The 27,542-nt window shown below is 40.0% G+C and overlaps 1 protein-coding gene across 3 annotated transcripts in view; it reads left to right on the top strand.

Moving 5' to 3' along the window:
* LOC128136392 (E3 ubiquitin-protein ligase KCMF1) overlaps window positions 1-27,542 on the top strand; it is a 55,806-nt gene that overhangs the window by 21,267 nt on the left and 6,997 nt on the right. For 2 of the 3 annotated variants that reach the window (XM_052775873.1, XM_052775874.1), the window contains 3 exons: window positions 4,303-4,470; window positions 17,624-17,763; window positions 24,909-24,999. In XM_052775873.1, the coding sequence (XP_052631833.1) occupies window positions 4,303-4,470; window positions 17,624-17,763; window positions 24,909-24,999 (399 nt within the window). Of the gene's footprint in view, window positions 1-4,302; window positions 4,471-17,623; window positions 17,764-24,908; window positions 25,011-27,542 lie in introns of all 3 variants that reach the window. The other variant, XM_052775872.1, reaches the window with a different exon arrangement.

Genomic DNA, 27,542 nt, shown 5'->3' with positions numbered 1-27,542 from the left:
TGATACACGCAAAGTATTGATAAAGCCTAGCAGCTCACATTGTTTGATGCAGGAACATATTCCAGTGTCTCTATATAGCTTATCTTTGACCGTATGTTCTTCATAAGAAAAAAAAAAACCAACCCTGAGTTGTCCACAGTTTTTCAGGTCACTTTTATCTGGGCCAGATTATTGGGCTTCTAATGTTATTCTGATTGCCCATAGTATCTGAGGAGGAGGAGGCCCAGTGGGGAAAAAAACCTTTGCTCTGTTACAAATGGGTGTCTAATGGCTTGGGCTGCTCAGGACACTATAATTGATGTTACCTTAGCTTTGTTTGTAACTGTAAAAACAAATTAATCCTGATGTATGTAATATTTGAACCGCATGTCTGTCCAGTGTTATTCTCTCCATTATGAAATCAGATTATGTGCTCCCTTTGGTGTCTCTGTTAAACCCAGGAGAAGTTGCTTTCATTTTAGTTAATTCCTAGCAAAAACAATTCTGTGTCATAAGATCAAATTATATTTGGCTATCAGGATCAAAGTATGAAAGGTGTTGGGGAGGGGCGTTTTGTTTTGTTTTTAAAAAAAAAAAAAAAATCACGATTCAGCATGCTATATATAAAATGCTTGTGCAATAATATCTTCCCTGAAGTAACTGGCCTGCATCAGGTGAAGATGTGGGATGACTTGACATCAAAGTAGTGAGAATTTTTTACTGAAGGAGTAAAACATACTTTGTTAATGGGACTGTTGAGTATGTCCTGATTCATATCACCCAAAATGTGAAGCTGGAGAGACTGAGACTATTGATATTGTGAGGGAATACTGCTGAAGAAACTTTCAGAACTTGGAAGTTTGGTAATTAAAGTGAACTCCAACCCTTCAGGCTTTTAGCACAACGCTACCCTCTAGTGGAACAGTGTTGCATTAAAAAAAACTGTCAGCAGCAAGGTTTTAATTAGACCTGATACATGTTATGTAGGATATGTGGGTACTTGTATAGCAATAATAAAGTCGAAAAACATTTGAGGAAGCCACCTCTATCATCTATGATAATGAAAATGTAATCTGTAACTAAAATGGATATTTCTTACTCCGATCATTCCAAATCCTTGCTTTGCAAAAGGTGAATCAGAAGTCCTCACTGAACAGCAATTCATTTGGGGTTGATAGAATTTCATTCAAGGATGCTTTTAAAGTCAGTAGTGTTTCGTGCAAGTCGGAAATGTATGCTGAGTATCTAAATCCTAGTCACAATTTGTTCGGGCTGTTCTCTTGGTTGGTTGGTTGCTTTTGTTCCCTGCTTCAAAGTGAACCACGCCAGACCATGTTTTCTTCTCAAAACCTGTGATTAATGTGGATGCATCCAGTTTAATCTGACATTCTTGAATCGGTAGCATACCTACTGTATTTGCAAATGTAAGGTAAATGCAGGGAAATGTTGGATAGACATCTGGTGAAAGACATGCTGTGTTGACTGGGATATGTTATCTTTTAGTGTTTGGGGTTTGTGCAGGGAAAAGAAATGAACTTGTGGAATTTCAGTTGATGTAAAGTTTAAAATAGAGAAAAATTAAAACCAAATCAAAGCTTTCATAAGGAAATAAGTGTTTAGTAGAAGGAATAGGGTGGGAGGGGATTATTTGCTTGGGTATTTCAATTTCCAGATCCCAGGTTGGATAGATGGGTGGGGTTTTAGCTGCCAAGTAATAGCTTGAAGAAGAACGGGAAAAACTGTAACAGACTGGACTTTGAGGCTGTTGTAAAAGGAAGAATAAGTGATGTAACTTCTGGAAAAGAGGCCCTACTGAATTCAGGGGGAGGTCTTCGGATTTAGGCATGGGTTTAGCTCCCAAACTGAGGCTTTTAATTTAATTATCATTTTCCCTTTTGTGGTTTTCATTCTGCGCTACACAAAAGGATATAAAAGTAACTTGGTGAATCCCCTGCTGTCGGCCTGTTTGTCGAAGGCGAGGATGTGGTAGTTGTGGCAAAATACTAACCTTGAGAGATGTAGAAAGCATGCTGCCGCTGTAACTTTGCTGTTCTCTTGGTCTGACTTTACCAGCCATAGTGATGTGTTATGCTAATGCTAGTTTTTGTGTTAGAATCAGATTGTAGGCTTTCTGATAATTGATTGTAAGAAGCAAAATTCATCTCTCGTTTGAAGACCTTGTACATTTCCATTGGAAGTGTTCTGAAGTTTTAAATACAAACATTATGTTGTGATTTATGTTTGGCTGAATTTCTCTGAAGTTAATATCACAAAGCGTATGAGGGTTGCAGTTTGGAATGATACGGAGAAGTATTAGCATAAAGAAAACATGTCAATGAAAACTTTTTAAAAAGATGTCTGTCTTCAAGTAGGAACAATCTAGATGTTCATTGTCTAGAGGACGTGACAGGAGGAGTTTGACTGTTGCAAAGAGCCTTACATCTGCATTAAATCAACTGGTTTGAGCTTAAAAGAAAAAAGTGGGGAAAATACGACTTACTGGAGAATGATGGCTTAATATTTCAACTGGAAAGCTGTGTCTGACAGACCTTGGGTTAAACTTGTCTGCTTATTTCAGTGTGATGTCTAACTTGCTGATCAACTGTTTTCTAGAAAATTTAGTAGGCAACAGAAGGACTTACAGTGCTTCCAATAACTGAGAAGTGGTTTCTGTATAGCATGCATTGTTGGGGAGATGGCAATGCTGCATAGGTAAAATTTTGTAGATCTCTATATGGAAAAAAGCAAACAAACCAACTGAAGCAATGAAATTAATTCCACAGAGTTAATAAGCAGGTGTTCTCAGAAGTTAGGTCGCTCTCAGTGTCCAAATCATCAAAGGTTGTTACAGATCCTTCAGAGTTTATGGATGAAACTTCAGAGAAAAGCATGTCAAGTGAGAGATTTTTAAAAAAACAAACTTTGAAGGGGGTAACAGGGCCATCCTCAAAATGTAGTTCTTCGAGGCTATTAACAAAGATTTTTGAAATATTTTCTTCTAATATAGTACTCCGTGTAGAGTGATGCTTTCAAAGTAGATACTGAGTGAGGCAATTAAAGAAATAGCCTCAGTATTCATATACGCATGGTGCTTAGACATTAGAAGTGATTAGATAATGCCTTAAGCTATCCCTGTAAGTAAAGAAACTAAAGGAAAAGAGAAATTTTTTTCCACTGTTCATCTAAGTGTGATGATGAAATTGTTTGAATAAGTAGAGATGTAAAAGAAATTACTTACTGTTGCATTCCTGTATTGTGTGTGGTAAAGCTTCTGTTCAGATGCTACAGAGCAGAGTAGCACAATAAAAAACTTCTGTAATTAACACCAGTCCTCTGGCAGTTAGGCTTAAAAAAAAAAAAAAAAAGGGAGGCGGCTAATGTGAATATTTTGTTCTGGTAGTTCTATTTCTCTAAAGTTGTCTGTGCTCATACGAAGCTATAAAGAACATGTCTTAGCTGATGCTGAAAGAGGATGTTCATCAAAATCCTGCATTAATTGTATATACTGGTTTCTTTTGTGGAGGCCCTTAATTTGCTACTGCAATTGAAGGAAGTTTGTGCTAGACTTGACAGATTACAAGATGATGATACTTCTGCACTAAACTAAATAACCAAGAGGGAACTGAAACCATGCAGAGAAAAATTAAAACCTTTGGAAGCTATAAAGCTTTTCTCTAACACATGCAGCTTGACTACCTTACAGTGCAAAGATTGAACTTGAGAAAGAAATAGGGTGGAGAGAACTGGTGTAGCTGACTTCAAAAAACACCTTAATTTTTTTCTGTTACTTAAAATGGAAGAAGATCCTAATTTCTACCCCACATATAATGCCAGGGATGGTTATGATGTTCTTCAGAATTAAAGTATTGGGAAGTGTGAAAGTAAAGGCTGCAAAGCTAGTGGATTTTTGTCAGTGGTTGGTTTGCTTGTTGTTGGTTTTTCCTCTTGATCAGCCATTATACCGTTTAGCTTTTAAGAGTGTTTGGCCCAAGATTCCTAACTGAACAGTCAAAATACCAGTCAATACTACCAGGTAAAGGTGCCTGTAGGAAGGTGCGTCCGAAGAGATTTTAGAACTTAACCTATTATTATTTCAGGTGCTTGAGCGTGCCCTTATTTTACTTCAGGAATTCAAGATTCTGATTTTGGGAGAGCAGTGTCTTTTAAAGATGTAAATACATTTAAAAATTGAGTCTTGTGTCAACTGCACATGTTAGAGGTGGCTGGCTTCTTTGGGTTGTTGAGAGGCAATAGTAACAAATCTGCCTCTAAAAAAAAAAAGTGCATTTATTGCTGTTTTAAAACAATTTTGTTTGTTTACAGGTGTCAGCTGTGATGCATGTTTAAAAGGAAATTTTCGAGGTCGCCGATACAAGTGTTTAATTTGCTACGATTACGATCTGTGTGCAACTTGTTATGAAAGTGGTGCAACAACAACAAGGCATACAACTGACCATCCAATGCAGTGCATACTAACAAGAGTAGATTTTGGTAAGTGATAATTTCAAACTCTAGTAATTTGCTGCTATGTTGTGTCTACAAACATAATATGGATTTTCATGTTTCTACTTATTAATCATTTCCCCCAGTAGCACACTGAAAATCGTGGAATCGTTCAGGTTGGAAAAGACCTTTAAGATCGAGTCCAGCCGTCAACGCAACACCACCATGCCTACTAAACCATGTCTTGAAGTGTCACATCTATGTGTTTTTTGAACACCTTCAGGGATGGTGACTCCACTGCTTCCCTGGGCAGCCTGTTCCAATGTCTGACAACCCTTTCAGTAAAGAAATTTTTTTCTAATATCCAATCTAAATCTCCCCTGGCGCAACTTGAGGCCATTTCCTCTCATCCTATCAGTAGTTACTTGATAGAAGAGGCCAGTACCCACCTCACTGCAACCTCCTTTCAGGTAGTTGTAGAGAGTGATAAGGTCTCCCCTCAGCCTCCTTTTCTCCAGGCTAAACAACCTCGGTTTCCTCAGCCACTCCTCATAAGACTTGTGCTCCAGGCCCTTCACCAGCTTTCTTGCCCTTCTCTGGATGCGCTCCAGCAACTCGGATGTCTCAAGCAAGCTCTTGTGTTCTAAAAAACGGACCTGTTTTCTTTGATTTTGGTGTACAAGAACTGATTTATATGTTTTTTTCACGCATATATATTTTTAATGTTATTTTGGTCTGATAACAGCAGGTTTTCAGACTAATAAATATACTTCCAATTAATTAATTAACTTCCAGTTCAGAAGATGTGACAACCTTCTCCCCCCCGTATGCTTTACCTAAGTGCTGCAGCGTACAAGCAGAAAAATCCTGGTGAGATTTTGTAGGAATGTTATTCACTGGTGACTTAGGTGGGACTGTAGGTACAGCAGGGGTAGTGATGGGCTGTACTGAGTATAAAAGATTAGTGGCAAGGATTAGCATGTAGTCTTCTTGGAACTCCTTTGAAGATCTACTAATTTAAGAATTACTTCTGTCTGTAAAGCCATGTCAGTATTTAAAATAAAAAGTAATTGTTCTTGTCTCCTATCCTGCTTATTGTTTCTGTTGCATCATTTGTAACACATTGTAACTCACAAAATACTTCTCTGACAAATCACTGCTCTAAGATATTGCTGATGCTGGACATGTATTTCATTTTTGTTAAGCCCATGGGGCTAGCATTTAAAAAAAAAATTTTTTTTTAGCGATTCCAGCTGTATTGTTCCTTATGTTTTGAATTGTTTAAATATGATGATTTCTTAAAAGCTGAAGTCTTATGAATTGTGAATTACTTCTTTACCTTTTTGATTAAAACAGAAGTAAAATCTACTTCTTCATTGCTTTAAAGATTAGAAAATATATAGAAACATGCAGTTCATTTCTCAAAATGGCCTTTAAATGAAGACGTCTTTAATTTTCTTTTAATTCTCAGGCCTCCGCTTGCTCTAAAGCTGCCTGGTCATGACTTCAAAAATCCAGGCCCTGGGAATCCAGGGTTTGGAAGGAAATAATCTAGTGCATTATCAAAAATGCATGTCACCATTTTAGCTTGCATATGTTTTTTCTCAGGCTTTTTTTTTTTTTTTTTGTCTCACTAAGGAGGTAAAATACTCTGGGTACAGTATATTCAGGATTCTGGTCACCGTTTGAGATGCACAGTTCAAACTTCTTAGCCCCTTAGCAACAGTTATTCTTGGATGTTACACGTGGGCTAAAAGGACAGTATTGCCACAAACTTTAAATGTTCATCATAGGGGTAAGAGGACTGAAACATGCTGGCTATGAAGCCTTAAGCTAACATTAAATGTCAAAGCTTTCAGTGTACTGCAATGAGGAAACTTGTTCTAAACAGCTACTCTTTTAAAAAAATGCCTATCATCAGAACCTTAGAATGTCTAAGAAGTATACTTTGTTTCTTGCAACTTGGATATTTCTCTTTTGGAACTCTTTGATAAACCTATATTTTGGTTTAATGCATTTTATTTGTGTATGGTGATGGGCAGAGAGGGGTTATTTTTTACTATTTAAATCTGCATGAAGAATACAGATGGCAAGGTGGGAGAAGGTTCACAGTGAAGTATCAAGATGGGTAGTAGGATTCCAAGGGCTGCTTCTGCATTGCTTGGCGTTTATGCTACTGTGGCTTCTTTAGATAAGAAGAATAAGAAAACATTTCATATGGCTTGATATCTGAGCATTGTTCCCACAGAACCACTGCTAGGGGAAAAAAAGTACTGCAGCTCAGCTCTGCAGCAAGACTCCTGGTTTGATTAACACTGCAGAACAAGAACAGGAAAGAATATATCACCACCAGACTGTGAACCACAGCAAAGGTTGATGGCACCTGAGTACTAGTGACCTTGTAAGCTTATATACTGGAGAATGAATTAGGGAATATTTATAAATAACATATTCCTTAGGGCTCAGGCAGGACTGTGATGTCATTCTTAAAATGTTTTTATTTTACAGTTCCCTGTAGAATGTAGGACATAAAGGAGTGTGCCTTTACAGTATTGTACAGATGCTTAGAGAAACTATGGTAACTTTTCAAAGGGCCTTGTGTAGCCAAGGAGATCATGTGACTTTGAGGAACATCCAAAAAATGGGAAGTTAAAGAACGTTTCATTATTGATCTTCTAATTAAATGTATGGTAGAACCAGTCTAGAATGACCTGTTTCAGAGTTGTCAGGATAGCTGTACTAGTGAATATTAAAAATCACCAAGGCAGGAGATATTAATGGGTTAAAAGGAAATAATCTCAAGGGGAAGATTGACAATGCAAAACTAAATGGTATAGAAGTAATGAAGTCTTCAGTCACTTCTAGTGACATGGGAAGTCAAAGAAAGGAGAATGTCTTCTAATGTATGACAGTATGAGTAGGGAGTTTACCTAAGTAAGGAAGACTTCAGTAGACACACAGAATGGAAGGCTGTTAGTATAGGTATGTGAATTGTAGTTTACCTGGCCATTCATAAAATTCAATACTGTTGTCTATAACCAGGTTTTATTCAAAGGTATGAAAACTGTTTTTAATAGGAGTAAACTTACAGGTTTTGCTGATGGTGGGGAAGGAAGTGGACAGCTGGTAAAAGATGAGTATTTTACCAAGCAGAAGGAAGCAAAACTGATGCAAGCGCTTCAGAGGAAGTCAGTGTCAGTTTACTGATTTTAAAAGTACATGTGGGCATCTGAGTCACTTGCTCAAGCTCCATCTGCAGCTCATGAAAAGGAACCTGTACCTCCAGTGCCCATCACCATTCTAGCCAGCACTGTCTATATGCAGATAACTGTGGAGTCAGCTTAAGTATTCTGTGCCTAAAGCTGTGAGCAAGTTCAGGTTTGTGGTGGACAGCTAATCACATGGAGGATCCTGTGTGTCTGGGATTGTTTTCAGTGTAGAAAAAGTTAATATATTGTATACCTCCATGAAAATCACAGAGGTAAGTGATCATCTGATCAGTTTTTAGGGTTCCTAGGTACTGTAATAATGTTGCAGAGTAGATTGCAAGAAGATGGACTTCTTCAGGTGCTCTGAAGGAGCTTTTGATGTCATCTTGATAGTTTTTGATCCCCTGCCCGGCCCCCCGCCCCAAGACTCGGACTAGTATAGGAGCCCATATGAGAGCATTGAAAACAAATAAAAAGCCCTACTGATCTCTGGCTACACATGTGTTCCCTCTTGTACCATCTGGTTGGCATATTTGTCTTTCAGGAGTCCGTGTATGACCTAGTATTAATTTTGAAGCAAGATGGGATCCAGAACAATGGCAGTGCTATTGTTCTTCAGTCCCCACAAGAGACACTGGAAAAAATGCTTTAACACACACCCACCCCGAGCGTGATATGCTGCTGTAACAGGGACAGAGCTTAAAATAAAATACGAAGTCTCGTATGTAATGACAAGTGGCCTTTAAAGCACTAATCCAATGAGTTTATTTCTGAGGGGTCAAAGAGTAGAATTGCAGTAGGCCTGTGTAAAGAACAGGAATGTGCTTACCAGGCAGTCACTGTACTTTTGTGCTTTTTGTAGGACAATTTTTCAGGCCAAGTTCAGAGCAAATTTCCCAGTTTTTTCTTCCAGGAAAGAATCCTAAGTTGTTTGAAACTGTATGATTTTAAGCATGTGGCTTGCTCATTACCCCCTCCATTTTAAAGGGGTTATACTGGCAGAGAAAGCAATACAAATTGTTAGTAGAATTCTCTGCCAAAATCATATTGCGTTACTTTGACAAAAGTACAGAACAAGTGTACCTTCACTTGTCAGCTCAGGTGCTTATGTCACTGTGGTAGGTTGACCCTGGCTGTGTGCCAGCTGCCCACCAAAGCTGCTCTATCACTCCCCATCCTCAGCTGGACAGGGGAGAGAAAACATAGCAAAAGGCTTGTGGGTCAAGATAAGGACAGTTTAATAAAGCGAAAGCAAAGGTCATGTGCAAAAAGCAAAGGAAAACAAGTGATGTTATTCTCTACTTCGCATCGGCAGGTGATGTCTGGCTGCTTCCTGGAAGCAGGACTTCAGTGTGTGTAGCGGTTGCTCTGGAAGACAAACGTAAAATAACAAATGCCCCCCCCCTTCCATCTCCTTTTACTTAGCTTTTATAGCTGAGCTGACATCATATGATATGGAATATCCCTTTCGTCAGTTTGGGTCAGCTGTCCTGGCTATGTCTGCTCCCAAGATCTTGTGCAGCACCAGCCTCCTGGTGAGTGGGTGTGGGGAAATGTTGGAAAGTCAGCCTTGATGCAAGCACTGCTCAGCAGTAGCCAAAACACTGGTGTGCTACCGGCACCTTTCTAGCTACCAGTACAGAGCACAGCACCGAGGGCTGCAATGGGGAGAATTAACTCCACTTCAGCCATACCCAATACAGTCACAGAAGATCCTGCAATCTTTTGTGTGTAATTCTTAGGGAAAGGGAGCTGCTTCAATAATGGTTACCTTGATAATGTGTAGTTGAGGTCTGACTGGATTCCCCAGAATTCAGCTTGAGGCTGTTGTGATTCTTTTTTTTTCCCCCAGCCTCTAGAACAAGATCTGTCTGGCAAGTGTGTATCTTGCTAAGTCAGAGCATCAGAGAACAGTCTAGTTTGTTTGGAAGGGGACTCTGGAGATCATCTGATCCAACCTTCTGTTGGAAGCAGGGACATGAGCCCATCAAGCCAAGTCTTGAATATTTCCCTCAAGGGATGTTTCACCACCTCTGGGCCACCTATTCCAGCATTTAGTTCCTACAGTGAATGTTGGGTCTTTTTGTTTACCTTTATCCAAGCAGAATTTCCTCTGAAGCAGCTTGCACCTGCAACTCTTCACTATGCTTCCTTTTGAAGAGCATACCTCTATTTCCTCTACAACTACTTTTTCAGTATGTGAAGTTGGAGATGAGATCCACCTTGAGCCTTTTCTAGGGTGGATGTACCCCATTCCTTCAACCATTCTTATGTCAAGTTCTCCAACTCTGTAATTGTCTTGGTGGACACAGACATGTGTGTGCACACATAACAAAAACCCCCCAAGATCTTCTCCATTTTCTTTCAATGTCTGTCTTGAATTGGAGACACCAAAACTGAACCCTGGGTTGCTGATGTTGCTTAGAAAATGCCAAGTAGCATGGGGTAATCGCATCCCTTGATTTGATGGCCAGTCTCTTACTGATTTAGCTCAGTTCGTCATTTGCCTTCAGTGATGCAGGGTCACACTGCTGGCTCATGTTTGGCTTGCTGTCCACTGGGATCCCCTGGTCCTTTTCAGCAGAGCTGCTTCCTAGCTAGTTGTCCCTGCCTTTGAGCAGCAGCTGCTGTTTTGGCACTGCTCAGTATTGGCAGATGGGCTGCAAATCCTCTCTCATCGTCATCAGCATCTGTGCTTGTTCATGGCTTCAGCATGTGGTTCTTATTTTTGGGGAGCAGCAAGACCAGGGCTGCTCCACAGGGAATAACAAACCAGGAGCTGAGGGCGACCACAGCACAGACAGGGGCCCTGTCCTCACTGACAGTGTGCAGGGCAGGATTGGCAACAGGAGCAGGTCCTGTTGGCAGTCCCAGACAAAACAAGTATATATAACAAGTCAACTCTGGGTTCCATGCAGGAAGCCCATCTAAGGCAGGAGGAGGGCTGGGTGCACCTGCAGCATAGTTCATGGCCAGATGGTCAGACCTTAAATGTAGCCCATGGGCAGAGAGTGTGTATGGAGGTCTGCTTTGAGGCTGGTCAAGGCAGCTAAGGCCTGTTGGTCAGCTCAGAGCCCTGATGCTTGCTGGGGAAACAAAGCACCCAGCTGCTGCTGGATGAATAGCTGAATACCTGCCATGTAATCATTGTCAGCCCCAGCAGCATGTCTTTCACACTGAATCAGTTAGCCCAGTGCTATCTGGCTGTGAGGCTGAATACTGAGGTTGGCTGCTGATGAAGCTGCATGTTGAAAAATGGACATGTGCTGTTTCTTCCTGCTAGATATAGCTGTACTGGAAACTTTCTGAAAGATTGAAATAGTGATGCTCTAGCTGGAAGGAATGAGCAGCTGTTTCCAGATTCAGCTGAGCTGGCATTTTACTCTAGCAAATGTGGCTTTTGCACTGCCTTTGTAGTGAACGGGGAGAGTTCCAAGTTAGGGAGTAGAGATCCCACCCATTGAGAGCAGATCCCTCTAGTCTGTAAAGCAGGACAACATTGGTGATTTACAGAATATTAGAGTCTAGATGAGCCTTACAGCTATATTACTGTGTATCTGTGTTTCACAGGATCAGTCATAAGATAATTCTGGTTGGAAGGGATCTCTGGAGGTCTCTGGTCCAACCTTCTGCTCCAAGCTGTGAGGTCAGATCAGGTTAGTTAGGGCTTTGTCCACCTGGGTCTTGAACACCTCCAGGAATGGAAATGGCACAGGGGCTGTTTGGGTATCCTGTTCCACCGCCTGTCTATGTAGGGGAAAACATTTTTGCTTATGTCCTATTGTCCTCCTGTACTGCAGCACTGTGAAGAGCCTGGCTACATCTCCTTGATCCTGTCTCTGTAGGTATGGGGGCGGCTGTTAGGTGACCCAAAGCTGCCTGCTCCAGGCTGAACCAGTGCTTGCAGCCTCTCCTTGCAGGGTGAGTGCTCCAGCCCTGCCATGTTAATGGCCTTCTGCTGAACTCACTTCAATTTGATGTCTCCCCTGTACTAGGAGGCCTCAAACAAGATGCAGTGCCTGGAGGAAGCTGATGGGTGCTGAGCTGAGGGGATCACCCCTACACATACTGCTCTAGGCACGTGGCTGGCCCCCTGCTCAGCTCGCTGCCTGCCCCCCCCCCCCCACCTCCCTGTACCCAGCACCATCTCCTCAGAGCTGCTCCCTGGCCCTGATGGCATTGCTGCCCGGGTCTGCCTGCCCAGGGCTGAGCTGAATTTCATAAGATTTCTGTTGGCCCATTCCATTCTGAAATATTTATAAATAGAAGGTCAGTAAGCATTATTTCTTTAAGTTTATAGCAGAGTATCTAGCAGGTTTTAGTATGTTTTTAGTTCAGAAAATCTGCATCAAAACAGAACTAACAGCAGTTTTAAGGGTAATACTGTTTTGAATAGCATGGCTGCTTGATCAGTGATACAGGATATATACTTTGTAAAACGTGGTGTATTGCCACCATTTAGTTTCTTCAAACATTGAAAAAAAATTTAAAGAAATACACTACAACTTGTATAATATTAGCATTTTTATCTATATGTATATATCAAATTGAAATTACGTTACTCATATGAAGAAAAGTGAAACTAAAATTCCTGACTGCTCTGTACCCTTGTAAAGAAATACGTCATAACTGAAAGCAAGGACAAGCTGTTGTAGTCCTGAATCATCTCTTTGAAAGATTGATTTTTATCTAAGGAATCCTACTGTACTTACGGCTCATTACTAACCTCCTGCCAAGTTGAGAATGTGGTAGTTAGATTTAAATGTTAAATACAAGCAGTCTGTAGCTACAGATAGATAATAAAGCAAAACTGCTTGTATTTTTGCTTGAGTTTTCACATTAAATTCAGGTGTTCTGGTTTTTTTTTTTCCCCAAGAAAAGCTATAATGTCCAAACACTGTTAGGTTTGAAATCTAACTTAATAAACTATTGTTGAGTCCTCTTTAAACAGTATTCTGATCCTTTTACTCCTTTGTATTCTTCCTCTAATTGATAAGCTGTGTGGGTAATGGATCTTCTTCTAGAGGAATGTGATTTAGTCCAGTTTTCTTTTTTACTAAGCAACTGTATCTTCCTAGCTACTTTGAAAAGAGGGCTTTAGAGCTCCAGAGGAGTTTGCCGCTTTTGTGTAGGAAGGTATTTGCAAAGAACCAAAATACACTATCTGATGAAAGATTTCTTTGTGGCCAGAAGGGATAATTCTTTGGTCATGGGCCAGTTCCATCATAACAGTAATACAACTGTAAATGAAAACAGTAATACAATTGTAGGTTGCCTCACTTCTGCAGCCATGGGGGCGTGGCCTTTTCATTTTTTCCCATGCTACCTCTAATTGTTAGGGTCTTCCTTAGCAAATGAGCCTTTGATAATCAATAACAATGACTGTTCTTGATTTTTAGGATTTTGATGTACTTGTGAAAACAAAACAGGTCGAGAAATATCGATTCAGTAACTTCAATGCTAAAACTGGGCACACAGATTCATGATATCACCTAATTACCACGTGGGGGGGGTTGTGTTTGTTGTTTTTTTTTTTTAAATTTGTGTTATATTTTAGAAGGAAACTTACCTGGTGACCTGTATTTCAGATTAGAAAAGGAACAGATTTTGATTGTTAGTGGTAGAGTGAGATTAGAGTTGAGGAGGAGAAAAAAGGGAGGTATAAACTTTCAAGGGAAAAATATTTGGATTTTCCAGTGACTGATTTCACTTCTGACAGGCACATTTTAAAATTGTTTTTCCAGATGAAGGCATATTTATTCAGCATGTGCATGTACGTTTGCTGTGCATTATGAGAAAGATGTGGAAGGAAGTATATGCAGGAGTATAATCAGGAGGCTGGAAAGAACTCAGATTTTTATTTTTCTAATTAATAAATGGCTTGTTTCATATTCTCTAAACGCAAGGACCAGAAACACAGAATTTGACAGTACTCATCAAACCTCTCCCCTCTGATAGAACAGTGTGTACTGCTGGAATTCCTGACATCTGGACTAAGCTAACAACATATCTAAGGAAAAGATATTTTTACCTGCATGCTAATCTATTTACCACTCTCTTCAAATTGGTTCTTGTCCTGTGCCCTTTGCTCAGCGGGGAAGTTGGAGTTGGTACTTCTGCCTTACTTGAAAACACATTCATGAAGTAGTAAGGTTTATAGGTAGAGTTTTTTAGACCACCTGGTAATTTTGAGGGATTTTTTTTTTTGTTTAGGTAGTAGATGCAGCAGTTACTTTTTATATGCAGATCCTCTAAAGAATAAGATGATTTGCCCTTTTTTCCGTTAGCTTTCCCCTTTGAATTGTCATCATCATCTTGTTTTATCCAGATCAGTATATAAGACTCCAGGACTTGGAAAAACCCAGAAATTAGTCTGCTCAGCTAGAAAGAGTCCTTAAAGGAGAATTTGACTTGGTGTTATTGCATGTGTGTGTGTATGTTTGCAGTGATGGAGAATTTCAGTTTTCTAATCAGTAAATAGGTATTTAATCATCATCATAGCAAAGCTTGAGGGAAATCAGAGGATCAACTAAACAAACTGTCATTAGCTTTTGATGTGTTTGTGATGGGCATTTTTGCTATTCCCACAGGTATGCAGACCTTTTTTGTAGAAGTTCTTGTTCAATTACTGAGCTTCAGAGAACAATACAGGATTTGCATGTGCTGTCTTGGGCAGATTAAATGCAGTTAAGTTTGGAATTTTTCTTAACTATTCAGTTCAAAAGTTTGGCCATCTTTCTTACTTTGTTCCCAGAATCTTTATTTAACTTCCAACTCTGTTATATCTTTAGGACGCTGAAAAAGTGAGAATGGAAGTTTACATTTCTTCTGTGCAGTGACACTGTAGAAGAAAGAATGCTTTTAAAGCTTTCCTTTTTGCTGTATACTGCAAAACTTGTGTAATGAGCTGCTTTAATTAGAATTTTTCTTCATTTAATTGCAAGGAGGATTCTTTCATCTGTCTTCATTGAAGCATTTTGCTTTTATCTGTTCTAGACAGCCATCATTTTGAATTCTTTGCCTTACAGATACATTTTTCTGAAAGAGTATCTGTTCCAGAGTCTGTATGGCTGCTCCATTCAGAGACTGTTTTATTGACTGCTTAGAACTTTGTCCCATGTAAACCTTGTTCGTGCTTTCCTCATTTGAAACCATGACCCATGTAAATTCTTCATATTTGAGTGTGCTGCAGCATATTGGTAATTTTTTTACCTGCAGTCAGGTTTTTGGCTGCATCAGAATGGGAGCCTGAATGTGATTCTTGGAGAAACTTTCAGAGGAGCACTCAGTGAAATATGTACTGAAGTGGCACCGGTTAGGAGCTCCAAAATGTTGAAGTTCTGTGAATTCTGTAGATCTGTGTGTTGTATCTGAAACAGTCTCCATAACACCTCAAACTTGGAGCAGGTTAATTTTCATGTAAGTCTTTATTGCGTATCATGTAAATAAGAGGAGAATGGAAGACTTGGAAACAGGACTGGTCACTACCTGGAAAATACGTTCTGTAATTTTAGAGAACTATTCAAGTCAAAAGATAGTTGTACATGTAAGTAAATCTAATTGGTTCATCCTGTGCTCAACACCTGTACCCAGGGGCTGTCACAGTTCTGAATGCTAATGGAGTAATCCTGCCTCAGACCCAGCTTTTTGGTCACCTGCCAGAGTAATTGTAGTACCAATCTACTCACATAGAATAAACACAAGCTTACTGTGAGTAATGGATAAGAACTACAGATAGTTTTAAAAGCTTTGATGTGGGGGAATTTGCTCCTGTTCCTGGTTTTGAGCATTCAGAACATGCTCTAAAGCTGAGTGATACTTAGCTTATAAACCGAACAAGCAGTTTTAAGAGTTTGTAAGAAGCTTTCTTCCAATCTGGTAGTATTGTTGTCTTCAGTTGAATATGGTGTATTTAAGTGTTGGCCAGCAACCTCTCTTACAAATGTGGGGAGGTAGACCTTCCTCTTCATAGCTTCACTGGTTCTTCCTGTGGGTTTATAGGGCATCAGGTAAGGACAGATTAAGACATACCACATGTCTTGTTGTTAGGATGCCAGCTGGATGCCTGACAACCTGTTGAGGAAATGCCCATCGTTTGTGTATTGGGTGACTCGAATACATTCAGAACTGAGTCCTGATACATGTTGTGCAAGGACCTTTGCGATTTCTCTCTAGTAATGATTCCAGGCATCTGTTTGTGTCAGTACTATATAAACAGCTTTCAGGCTGGGGGGCAGGGGTTGCTAATCTTTCAGGCATGTCTTCTGACTTGCATTCGTGAGGACTTTCAGTCTGTATAGTTCTCCACTTCAGTCATATCTGATGTGCAATTCCATTCTTTAATGAAAAGTTACTTCTGTGCCTTACTACTGTATAAAACATTTAATGGCACCTCAAGTGCTGCTTTGGAGACTTACATAAGACTTAATTGGCTGGGAACGTTTTACTTTGAGTAGTTGGACATAATGTTTTCCTCACGTGTATGTGAATAAATGAACCTAGATTCAGTATGGTACTCCAGTGTAGTGTCATAGTTAATTTGATGAACCAGTTAAAATGCTCGGTGTGTCGGGTAGTGTTTCTTCTTTGACAAGGCTGTCTGTCTAATTGGGAATTTCTTACCATACCTGTTAAAGGGCTATCTTTCTCTCATCCTCCAGCATTTAAATTCTCTGGAAGCAGTTTCCAAATAAGGGGAACAGGGTGAACATAAACTTTCTTCTGCAGTGTATTCAATCTGATTGTGTATTTTTAACTCTGAATATTAGCATGTTACTAACAAGTTCATTTCCTGTATTGGTCTTGGAGTGTTAGCCCTCAAAACCTAGTTACATGTAAAATACTATCTGTGAATTATAGTGAATAATATAGTGAATTATAGATATGTACATTTTTAGCTTAAGCATTATCTTTTCTAAGGCCGCAGAAACAAAAGTACAGTTCTGTTTATCCTAGTCATGTCCTAAAGAGAGGTCAGTAGCAGAAGATGTCATAAACCTTAGGAAGCTGCAACTTAAGCCATCCGAAGGACATATTCCTAACACATTAGATAGTTTCTGCCTTGTGGTGCAGAACATGAGTTCTAGTATCTGTTCAGACTTGTCCAATCTTTAATTTATAGCAGAATATTCATAATTCTATGAAAATATTTTTCAGTTACTTATCAGTGAGTCCTAGAAAACATGTCACTGAAAAGATTTTAAATTACTTGCTGGAGAAAATCATACTTTTTATCTTGATGTGAATGTGAAGTTTATTCATGTGTCCTGTAGAATACATAATAGCTGCAGAAGACAAGAGAAAAGCATTCTTTTCTTGCATGGTTTCGTAAGTTTTCATGTTAAGTTTGGGGAACTTTTATGTTAGCAACTTAAAAGTGTCTGCTTTTCAACAGTAGTGCTAAAGTGCTTGAATTCAACACAAAGTTGCAACCAGTGTGTAACCTAATCAGATTCCTTTTTCACTGTCAATTTTTTATTATATATTTAAGACACTTCTAAAACTACTTATTGCAAAGCAGTGGTTCAGCTATGGCATAAATATTGACATAGTATCACTGAGGACTTCTAAATTTTAATCTAAATTTCTGAGGTACTGTTGAGAGTTCAGCTTTTGAAAACTCATGTTATGATTGAAAAATACCATCGGTAACCCTGTACGTGGGATAAGAAGGGTAGCGGAAAAGTGAAGGTTTGACAGTATCGGCATCATCATCATAGGAGTCTTTGCTGCTCCTGAATATTAGAAAACTGTGTTATGTTTGCTAATGAAAATGAAAGGTAGTCTGTCTGGTTTTTGTTATCAGTAATTGAACACTTCTTGAGTATCAGCCTGTGGCCTTTATACAAGATTAAAATAGCCATTTCAATTAAATACCAGATTAATTTGGCAGTGATTACATTGAACTACATTTATAAACAGAGGTTTACATGAACAAAATAAATTATGCTATTGCTTTGAATTAACCTCTCTTTAAACACTTTCTGTTCCAGATTTGTACTATGGTGGAGAAGCTTTCTCTGTAGAGCAGCCACAGTCTTTTACTTGTCCTTATTGTGGGAAAATGGGTTACACAGAAACATCTCTTCAAGAACATGTTACTTCTGAGCATGCAGAAACATCAACAGAAGTGGTAAGAAGTTTCAGAATTGGCTTTCAGTTGTGGTGGAAATATATTAAAAAGAATCTCTCTTCTGGAAAACTGGTGTCCTCCTGTTTCTCTTTCTTGAAGTATGAGTTCATTTAACTGCTTTTTAAGAAGACATACCTGCATTTGACAGTGACATCAAAATTATTCTATGTTTCATGGGTATCGTAATATAATGAGCTTGCTTTTTCTTTTATGGTTGCTGTTCGGTTGTCCTGATGTAAATGCTGCTATGTTTAGGAGTTTATTATCCTGCAAGACAAAATTTAGAATGTTCTCGTGGTTATTCTGTGTAGCTGTGTCTCCCTTTTCACAACCAGTATGTAATTGTCCTGGAAGCCCATAGCTGTGCCAGTCTTTTGTAACTGTAAGAGAGAGTAAGACATGCAGACAGTTTGATGTGTTTTTCAAATAGCTTTTGTAATGGACCTGGTGTATTTATGTGGTGGAAGTTGTCATTCTTTTGAAACCCCTGTTGTTAAAGCAGGGGTTTTTCCTCCATCCCTAACCATTAGGACACTTGACATGGTTAAAAATGTACTTCTTAAACAAATGTCAACAGAAATACTTTAATATGAGTTGTTAGCTCCTGCTATCCTGATTGTCTTTGGGAGTAGGAGAAACTAGGTTAGCAGAACAACATCCAGGGTGCTCTTGTCTGGTTAACTGTTGTACCATAGATTCCTAGAAAAATGTGAATGCTTGAAGTGGATTACTCATCACTAATACATTGTGAAGAAATTACTTACAAATAGGTCGTCTATTCTAATCTTCTAGTTTTCTTAACTTCCAAGGAATTCTGTGGAAGAAAAAGGACCTTTCCTCTCTAAGCCTGTTAAGGATTGTGTGTGAAGGAGTGATAGGGGAGGTGGTTTGTGCACCTTTTTGAGACTCAAAGGCGTTCTGATCTTTCCATAAGAAGTGAAACAGTTTACTTCACCATCGGTTGCACTGTAGGATCATAATTAAACATACTGACACACTGCAATTTTTATAATCTCCTTGAGTTTTTTCTTTAACTTTGAAACAGTGTCAACCATTCTAAGTTCCACGTTTGGATGACTTTCTTCGGTGGCTTAGTGTTGCAATTCTGAGTTGCACCACTTGATGTCAGTGATATGTTCCTGACACAGAGTGTTAAGATTCCAGGTTTTTAGGTTTGATTCATCCTTATTTGCAGCTGTGACTTCTAGAACTCAGTATCTAAAGCCTGAAAAAAAAAAAAAAAAAGATTCTTTCCGTTTTGTGAGTCAGTCTGCAACATTGTTATATCTTTGCTCCAAACAATGATAAAGGACAATATTTTAATCCTTGAATTTGATTGTATATGTTTGTGCTAAGTTTTTAATCTAGCTTTTGTGATAAATGTTTAGTGTGCATGCACATAAAACTACTTGGGTATTGCAGTCTTACTGTAGATAGTGAAAGAGTACAACATTACTAAAGAGGAAGATGTTATGGATTCTAAATGCTTGTGGTCTTAGAAATAATTGCTTGAAAGCCTGTTTAGATACTGAGCTTGTAGTCCTTGTAGTATCTCTGTCCATCCAAAGATGTGTTTTATTTTGGATATTTATTTTTAGATCTTTAAGGGAAGTTTACAGGGATGGAATCACTTTTATTTTACAGCCCTCAACCCCCACTCCCCCCACCCTTGTTTTTCAAAGAATAAGTTGAAGAATTTTTGGTCCATTAAATTTTGCCATTTCTATGCTCAGGGCGGTGCAGATAAGTTTACTTTCTGCTGATTTTTCTCAGGTATTTGGCATTGGTATGTGCAGCAATGTTAGGTACTTGTGGGCAGGAATCACAGACAGACTGAGGTTGGAACGGACCTCTGGAGGTAATCTCGTCCAACCCCCTGCTCAAGCATGGCCACCTACAGCTGGTTGCCCAGGACCATGTCCAGACAGCTTTTTAATACCTCTGAGGATAGAGACCACAGCCTCTCCGGACAACCTGTGCTAGTGCTCAGTCACCCTCACAGTGAAGAAATGTTTCCTGATGTTTGGGAGGAACCTCCTGTGTTTGAATTTGTGCCCACTTCCTCTGGTCCTGTCACTGGGCACCACTGGAAAGACCCTGGTTCTGTCCTCCTTTCACCTTCCCTTTAGGTATTTTATATGCATTCATAAGATCCACCCTGCTGACCCTGCTCTTCTCCAGGCTGAACAGCCCCAGCTTTCTCAGCCTTCCCTCACAGGAGAGATGCTCCAGTCCCATAATCATCTTTGTAGCCTGTGGACTCTCTCCAGCATGTGCATGTCTCTTGTATGTGGAGCCCAGAACTGGGCAGAGCATTCCAGGTGTGGCCTCACCAGTGCTGGACAGAGGCAAAGGATCACCACCCTTGACCTCCTGGCAACATGCTTCCTAATGCAGCCCAGGACACCGTTAGCTTGCTTTGCCACAGGACACATTGCTGGCTCATGGTCCACCAGGACCCCCAGGTCCTTTTCTGCAAAGCTGCTTTCCAGCTGGGTGGCCTCCAGTGTGTGCTGGTTCCTCCCCAGGTGCAGGACTTTGCACTTTCCCTGTTGAACTTCATGAGGTTCCTCTTGGCCCTTTTTTCCAGCCTGTTTAGGTCCCTCTGAATGGCGGCACAGCTCTCTGGCATATCACCCATTCCTCCCAGTTTTGTGTCATCAGCAAAATTCCCAGTGATCACCACCTTCTGAGCCCAGCCATTAAACCAGTTTTCACTCCACCTCACTGTCTGCTTATTCAGCCTGTGCATCAGCAGCTTGTCTATGAGGACCCTGTGGCAGACAGTGTCAGAGGCCTTACTGAAATCCAAGTAGACTATATCCACTGCTCTCCAGTCATCTACCAGGCCAGTCATTTCATCATAGAAGTTTATCAAGTTGGTCAAGCATGACTTCACCTCCATAAAGCCATGCTGACTACACTTGATGATTTTCTTGTCTTTTAATGTGCCTGCAAATGGTGTGCAGGGTTAGCTGCTCCATCGCCTTCCCAGGGATCGAGGTGAGCTGACTAGCCTGTAGTTCCCCAGGTCCTCCTTCTTACCCTTCTTTAAGATAGGAGTGACATTTGCTTTACTGCAGTCCTCAGGCACTTCTCCCAGACACCATGATTGATCCAAGATTATTGAGAGCAGCCTCGCAGTGACATCTGCCATCTCCCTCAGCACTTGTGGGAACATCCCATCACAGCCCATGGACTTAAGTATGTCCAGTTCACTTAAGTATTCTCCAACCTAATCTTCTTCTACCAGGGGAATGTCTTCCTTGCTCCAGACTTTTCCTCTGGATGCTGGGGCCTGGAATTCCTAAAGGCTGTTCTTGCTAGTAGAGACTGAGGCAAAGGAGGCATTCAGTACTTCAACCTCTTCTGTGTTCTGTGTAACCAGGTCCCCCATCTTCTGAGCAGTGGGCCCCCATTTCCCTAGTCATCTTTTTGTTGCCTGCGTACATCTAGAAGCTCTTGTTACTGCCTTTGACATTGCTCGCCGGGTTCAATTCCATTTGGGCTTTAGCTTTCCTCACTTTGTCCTGGGATGCTCGGATAATATTTCTGTATTCATCCAAGGTTACCCTAGGAGGTTAACCTCTGTATGCTTCCTTTTTGTGTTTGAGTTTGGTCAGGAGCATCTCGTTCATCCACATACGCCTCCTGGCATTTTTGCCTGACTTCAAGAGTGTTATATCCCAATGGATATGAGCTTGGAGGGGACGGTCCTTCAATATTGGCAAGCTTTCTTGGGGCCCTTCTACCCTCCAGGGCCTTATCCTATGAGACTCCTCCAAGCAGATATTTGAAGAGGCCAGAGTCTTTTCTGAAGTCCAGGATTGTGAGCTTGTTTTTCATCTTTTTCCCTGCCCTCAGGATCCATCTCAAGGTCACTGCAGCCAAGGCTGCCTTTGACCTTCACATCCAAAATGACCCCCTCCTCACTGGTGAGTATGAAGTCCAGCACCTCTCCTCATTGGCTCCTCTGTCACTTGGAGAAGGATGTTATCATCAGTGCACTCCAGGAACCCCCTGGACTGCTGTTATGCTGTGTTGTCCCTCCAGAAGATACCGGTGTGGTTGAAGTCCCCCAAGAGGACCGGGGCCTGCAAGTGTGAGGCAGCTCCTACCTGTCTGTAGAGGGCCTGATCCATTTGTTCTTCCTGGTCAGGTGGCCTATAGTAGGCCCACTATAATGTCGTCACCTTTGCCTGTCCTCTCTTTAATCCCAACACATAAGCTCTCCATCTTCTTTCATCCCCAGGCACAGCTTCATGCACTCCAGCTGCTCTCTCACATAATGGGCAAGCCCCTCTTCCGCTCCTTTCTAAAGAGCCCATATCCTTCCACTGCAACACTCCAGTCATGGGAGCCATCCTGTCATGTCTCTGTGATCCCAAGGAGACCGTAGCCCTGCAACTGCACACAGATCTCCTAACTCATCATGATTATTCCCCATGCTGTGTACATTAGTATACAGGCACTTTGGAGAGGAACCCCACCATGTTGAGGTTCTGGAGAGGAACTCCAGGAGGAGAGTTTCATGATACTTCCTTGAAGGTGATTGTTTTAATTCTGGGTACTTTAACTGAAAATTATATGGGTGTCTGTGGGAGTAGTCATAAGTTTTGTGATTAAGTCTCTAAGGTTACACGCTAAAAAAATTAAATCATATGATTTTGAGTACTAAAACCTTAGTCATTACCAGCATTTCTTCACCAGTAAATGTCCAAGGGTAATGGTAAGTGCTATAAGGCAAGTGCAGAAGAATCTGGCTGTCAGTATGATGATTGTTATTGTTGGTGTTGGGTTTCAGGTCAGTCAACTGTTCCAAATAAAATGCAGCATTCAACTACAAGTCTGCTAGCATTGTAAATATAAAAATTTTAGGAAACTTCATCAAATGTCATATTCAAATCTCATTTCAGAACAGAGACACAAATTTTCTACTATTCCATTGCACTGCAGCAACTTTCTCATGTTTAGCAAGGCAGTAACTAGGCTCCTTGTTCATGGACTGCAAGGACTAGGTTGTTGATCTGTTGCTGAATAAATTGAGGAGAGCTTTTCTTGCAGTAATGAAATGGACAATCTGAGACAGTCTGAATTGTTCCTGTTTCCTTCTTGAAGATTACAGTGTCTCTTGTTGAGGTTACAGAAATACTGTCACTTGAAGTGGTTATCTTGTATGTAAATAGGGAGGCAGTGGTAATACAAGCACAATTCTGGAAACTGGCAGGTATTCTGTGAGCATGACTTAAGACTTTGGAGTCATCTTTCAGACATCATTCAGGGTAACATGATTTTTTTATACAAATGATCATAACTTCAGGAGAAACTTCTGACAATGTTTTCCTTTCTTCTGCACCATTTGTTCTTGCATGTTCTATTAACAATGACTTTTAGCTGTGTCACGCTTTATCAGTGATACTGCAGTCTTTGTTGTGAATTTGCCAGAGCTTATGCTTAATTAAATTTTTGTGTGTAACAGTGCTTCAGTAACTTTTCGCAGTCAGAGAGTTCTTGGAAGTTTAGTTCATGTTTAGAATTAGGGTTAGCATACTTAGATTCCCTCCTCCTCATTTTTCCTTATAACTTTTTCTTAGCTGATGTTTTTCCAAGGACTGTGTCTCCTTTTCAGGCAAATATGCGCAGTTCATAATGCCTTTGTCCTGTTAGCAGGAGAACTTTCTTTTCTGTTGCTGATTTCAGAAGCGTGTTTTTCTTAAGTTGGGGTTCTGCTTCCTCAGAGTAGCTTAAATGAAAAAAGATTGCTTTAAAGGTGTTGTCTCCTGTTGGTATGAAACACATTCTTGAAGATTAAGCATCTTACAAGTTTATGGACTTCAGAACCATCTGTCCAATATACATCTGTTCCTATGTCCCTACAAGGTAGCTGTATGATATGTTGGTATAGTTGAGTATTTATTGTATTACGCTGTAATAAGATGTCTTTGCTCTGTAGTGTGTCCACTTGTATGGCTTCTGTAGGGGTGAAAAATCTGGGAAGAGGAGTTCTGTGAAGAGAAATGCTTAACATGGGAAATAAAAGGGAAGGGGTTGTAGCAAAAAACTTAAAATGCCTTGCTTTCTGCTCAGAGCTGACTGCTAAAATTAAAGTGGTATTAAAGATGTAGCAGCTGCCATCAAAAGCAGCTGAGATTTTACAGTACACTATTTCAAGACCTTGTCCTTACTTCCATAAGAGTAAGACAGATGTGTGTGCTGTTACACAGGTGTTCTTAGTGTCCACGGTCTTTTGAGATCTCCTGTCAACAACTTGAGTATATGCATGAAGAGCACTGGGAACCTGGGCTTTATGTTGCAGCCAGAGTTGCTCCATAAAGTCAAGACTATTTGACTGTGAGGAACAGATAGAGAAATTAATAGACGGCAGCTGCATTTAACTGTCAAAGTGCTGTTAATTTGAGCACTTAACATTTGGGGGAAGAATTTTGTGGAATGGATTTTTTGTTTGTTTTTCATCTGTAAAACTTTAAAATCAGTCTACAAAATGACTGTAAAGAAAAATGGAAGATGCTTTTCAAGCTGTTTGTGGAGTCATTCAAAAAACAAGTCATAATTATGCAATTGTAATGGCACTGTTTGTCTACTTAGTTAACGTGTTTTGGTTTTAAAAAAAAACAAGCAAGCCAAAGACAGAAGTCAGTGCCTTCTCCCAAAATACTGTTTTGTAGGCATATGGAGATCAGCCCTTCTCTGCCAAACCTGTAGTTACGCACTGCCTGGATGGATGGTCTCAGTTTGATACTTCAGCAAACATTTATATGTGGTTCTGATTCCTTTGCTGGGATGAGTGTCAAGCAGGCAAATAGTAATCCTGTGTAATCAGACTCTACTGTCTGTGGCAGAATTGGAGTACAAAGACTAATTTTCAAGACATGCAAATTGAATTTGAAAATTTTAGCTCAGGTTTTCATAGCATTCTGAAAATCATAAAGTTAAAGATATCTAAATTGATGTCTGCACTTGAATAAGTTTTCTGGGTTTTTTGAATATGTTGCTGTCCAAGTGTTTGTGAATACCTAGAATGTGATTTTAAAACAGAAGAATCAATGTCTAATGATTGACTCGATACAAGTTCTGTTTTGTGTAAAATGTATAAAGTTGGGTTTTTTCTCGCTTTGTCATTTCAGATTTGTCCAATATGTGCAGCATTACCTGGAGGGGATCCGAATCATGTCACAGATGACTTTGCAGCTCATCTTACACTGGAACACAGAGCTCCTAGAGATTTAATATCCTTTCCAAGTTGAGGCAAAGAGGCTAGACTGTTTCATCTCATAGCCGTGATGACTTGTTTTGATTTTTATAGTAAAAACCAAAAAGGTTCATTTGCTAGTTTAAAAAATTATAAATACCAGATTGTGAACAGACTGTAGGTATACTTGGCAGTGCTTTTTGCTCTAACAGCAGAAATATTTAAAGAAACTTTGACACTGAGATGTTTTTCTGCTTCCACTGTGGTTTATCCTGCCTGATCATTAGTCTTGATGTATCCAGATTCAGTAGTCTGCTGTAAGTATTTGTGACATGAAGATGATGATCCGAGGGTGATTTGAGCTGAGCTGGTCTTGACGAATGATTTTAAACTTGCTTAACTACTTTTAACACCATATTTTAATAACATACTTTCATAGGTTTACTGACATTTTGTAATTAGCAGCAGGTTATGCAGATGTATCTGCGCTTGATGGCTGAAGAGCTGGAACTATTGGGTTTTTTTAATCCTTGTTCTAGGAATATTTTTCTTTTTTAATTCTTCCCACCCACCCCCCCAAGGATTAACTGATGAAATGTTTTTTTGTTTGGGCTTTTTATTTAATAACATGCAGGCTATGCAACCTACCTACAGTAAGTAATCTCTTTGAAGTATTGCTTTGTGTCTCATTTAAACAAACAGACAAAAAGACTGCATTATTACCTTGATAGTGGCTTTGTTGTTTAAAGATATTTAAAAAGGGGGGGGAAAAAAAAGTCTAAGTCCTAGCAACTGGAGTTAAAAAAAAAAAAAAGTCCAAGCCCAAGCAACTGGAGCTTGTTATGCTAACAGAAGGGAGACAGCATTTAAGAAGGGGGCTCCTTTTCAGTTATGATTGTGTTTGGTTGCATTTAAGTTTGTTAGTGTTACCGTGATTTAGGGTCAGAACAGACTAAATGCACTTGTTAAATACTACACAATAATTGGGTCAGTGTAAAGGACTTTGGGTGTTTATTGGTTCTGTGAAGGCGTAACTAATGATGCAAAGAACACTACGAAGTTAGATAAAAGCAGTTATCTCTACTTCACCTTTCTGTGTAGACAGGAATGGAGCTCTCAGCAGCTGGGAGGAGCAGGGTGCTGAGTGTGGTGGCTCTGGCCATGTGAGCTTGGTCCCAGGTGTCCAGGGAGGTCTTCCACGGTCAGGTGTCCCCCAAGGCAGAGTTGTGCCATCCTCTTTTGGGTGGAGGTGGGTTGGGCTTGATGAGGGGAGAGCATCTTCCAGACCATTGAATCTTTCCTGGCCTTTGGTCTCCGAGATGTTGCTTAATGACTGGTGTAGTGAGTCACTGAGCAATTTTTCTCATAGCAGTTTAGTTCTGCTCTTTCCACCAGTTACGAAGTTTTTCATAGCACCTGCCTAATACGCTTTTTCTAACAAAATAGACATCCCTAGTAACTACACAGCAATGTACCAAAGGTCAAACTGTGTGCCTCCAACATTGGTTTAACTGCTCTGTAGGCCAGGAAGTTTAAATTTTCCCAGTTAGAGTGAAATTAATTTCCTACTGAAATGAACAAGATGTCTGATTAGAGTTCATGTTTCTGCAGCTTTTTCTCCCCATCCAGTGTCAGAGATGGCACCAGATGACTTTTGATTTGGGAATGTCTGAGCTAGAAAAATCAATCTTTTCAAATGCGGAGTAAGGCTTCAATGTCAGCCATCCCAAAATGGATCTTTCTTGGATATATTTTGGGAATACATTGTCCATGACTCAGCATTAAAGACAATGCATGTAGAATTTTCTGTTTGTACACTATTGCTTCAGTGATCAGTGTTGTCAAGTCTACAAAACCTGATAAGTGTATCCTGAAGTGACTATTCTATGTTTGGCTGTACATCATGTCTAGCAACAGGCAGGTCTAAAGTAGGAAAAAAGGAAGAGGAGATGCCCCTTTTCATGCAGGGTCTGGCAGCATAGGAGAGAATAACTGTCAAAGTCAGGGACCTGTTAGAAAGCTGCTCTCTGATACTGTTATATTGCTGTTCTAAACATCTTCATAGGAAGTTAAAGCTGTACAGAACAACTCTCCATGCTCTGTAACAACCTTCATGTACAAAAAGGAGATAGAAGGCTCTTTGCTTGCACTTTTTGTAGAGTGAAGATTTCTGTTACCGTTTGATGTAAGTTTTTATTGTTGGGTCTGCTAGAGTTCTGAGGAGTGGTCTCATCTTCCAAGTATTGATTAGACATGTGTGATTTATTTTGGGTTTGGTGGGGTTTTTTTCTTAAGTTGTCCCAGAAGGCTGCATGTGTTTCTTGTTATAAACCATGTGCAGCCATTGCAAGGTATGTCCTTTATTCCTGCAGTTGGGGGACAACTCTTTAAAGCCCAGTTTCTTACTTTAGCAGGAAAATACTTGAAAAATCATGAAATACAGCTTTTCAGCATCAATTATAGAAATAGTTCGCGCATGGCTATTCAGTTTACCTGTTTGTCACAAGTTAAGATTTACAAAGGTTTTTCTTACTCTAGCATAGCAGGTAAGACTTGGGTGCATGCTTAG

The sequence above is a fragment of the Harpia harpyja genome, chromosome Z (genome assembly GCF_026419915.1).
Source record: "Harpia harpyja isolate bHarHar1 chromosome Z, bHarHar1 primary haplotype, whole genome shotgun sequence".
NCBI classification, from domain to species: domain Eukaryota; kingdom Metazoa; phylum Chordata; class Aves; order Accipitriformes; family Accipitridae; genus Harpia; species Harpia harpyja.
The sequence above is the reverse complement of the archived record's forward strand: the minus strand, read 5'-3'. Positions and strand labels throughout refer to the sequence as shown.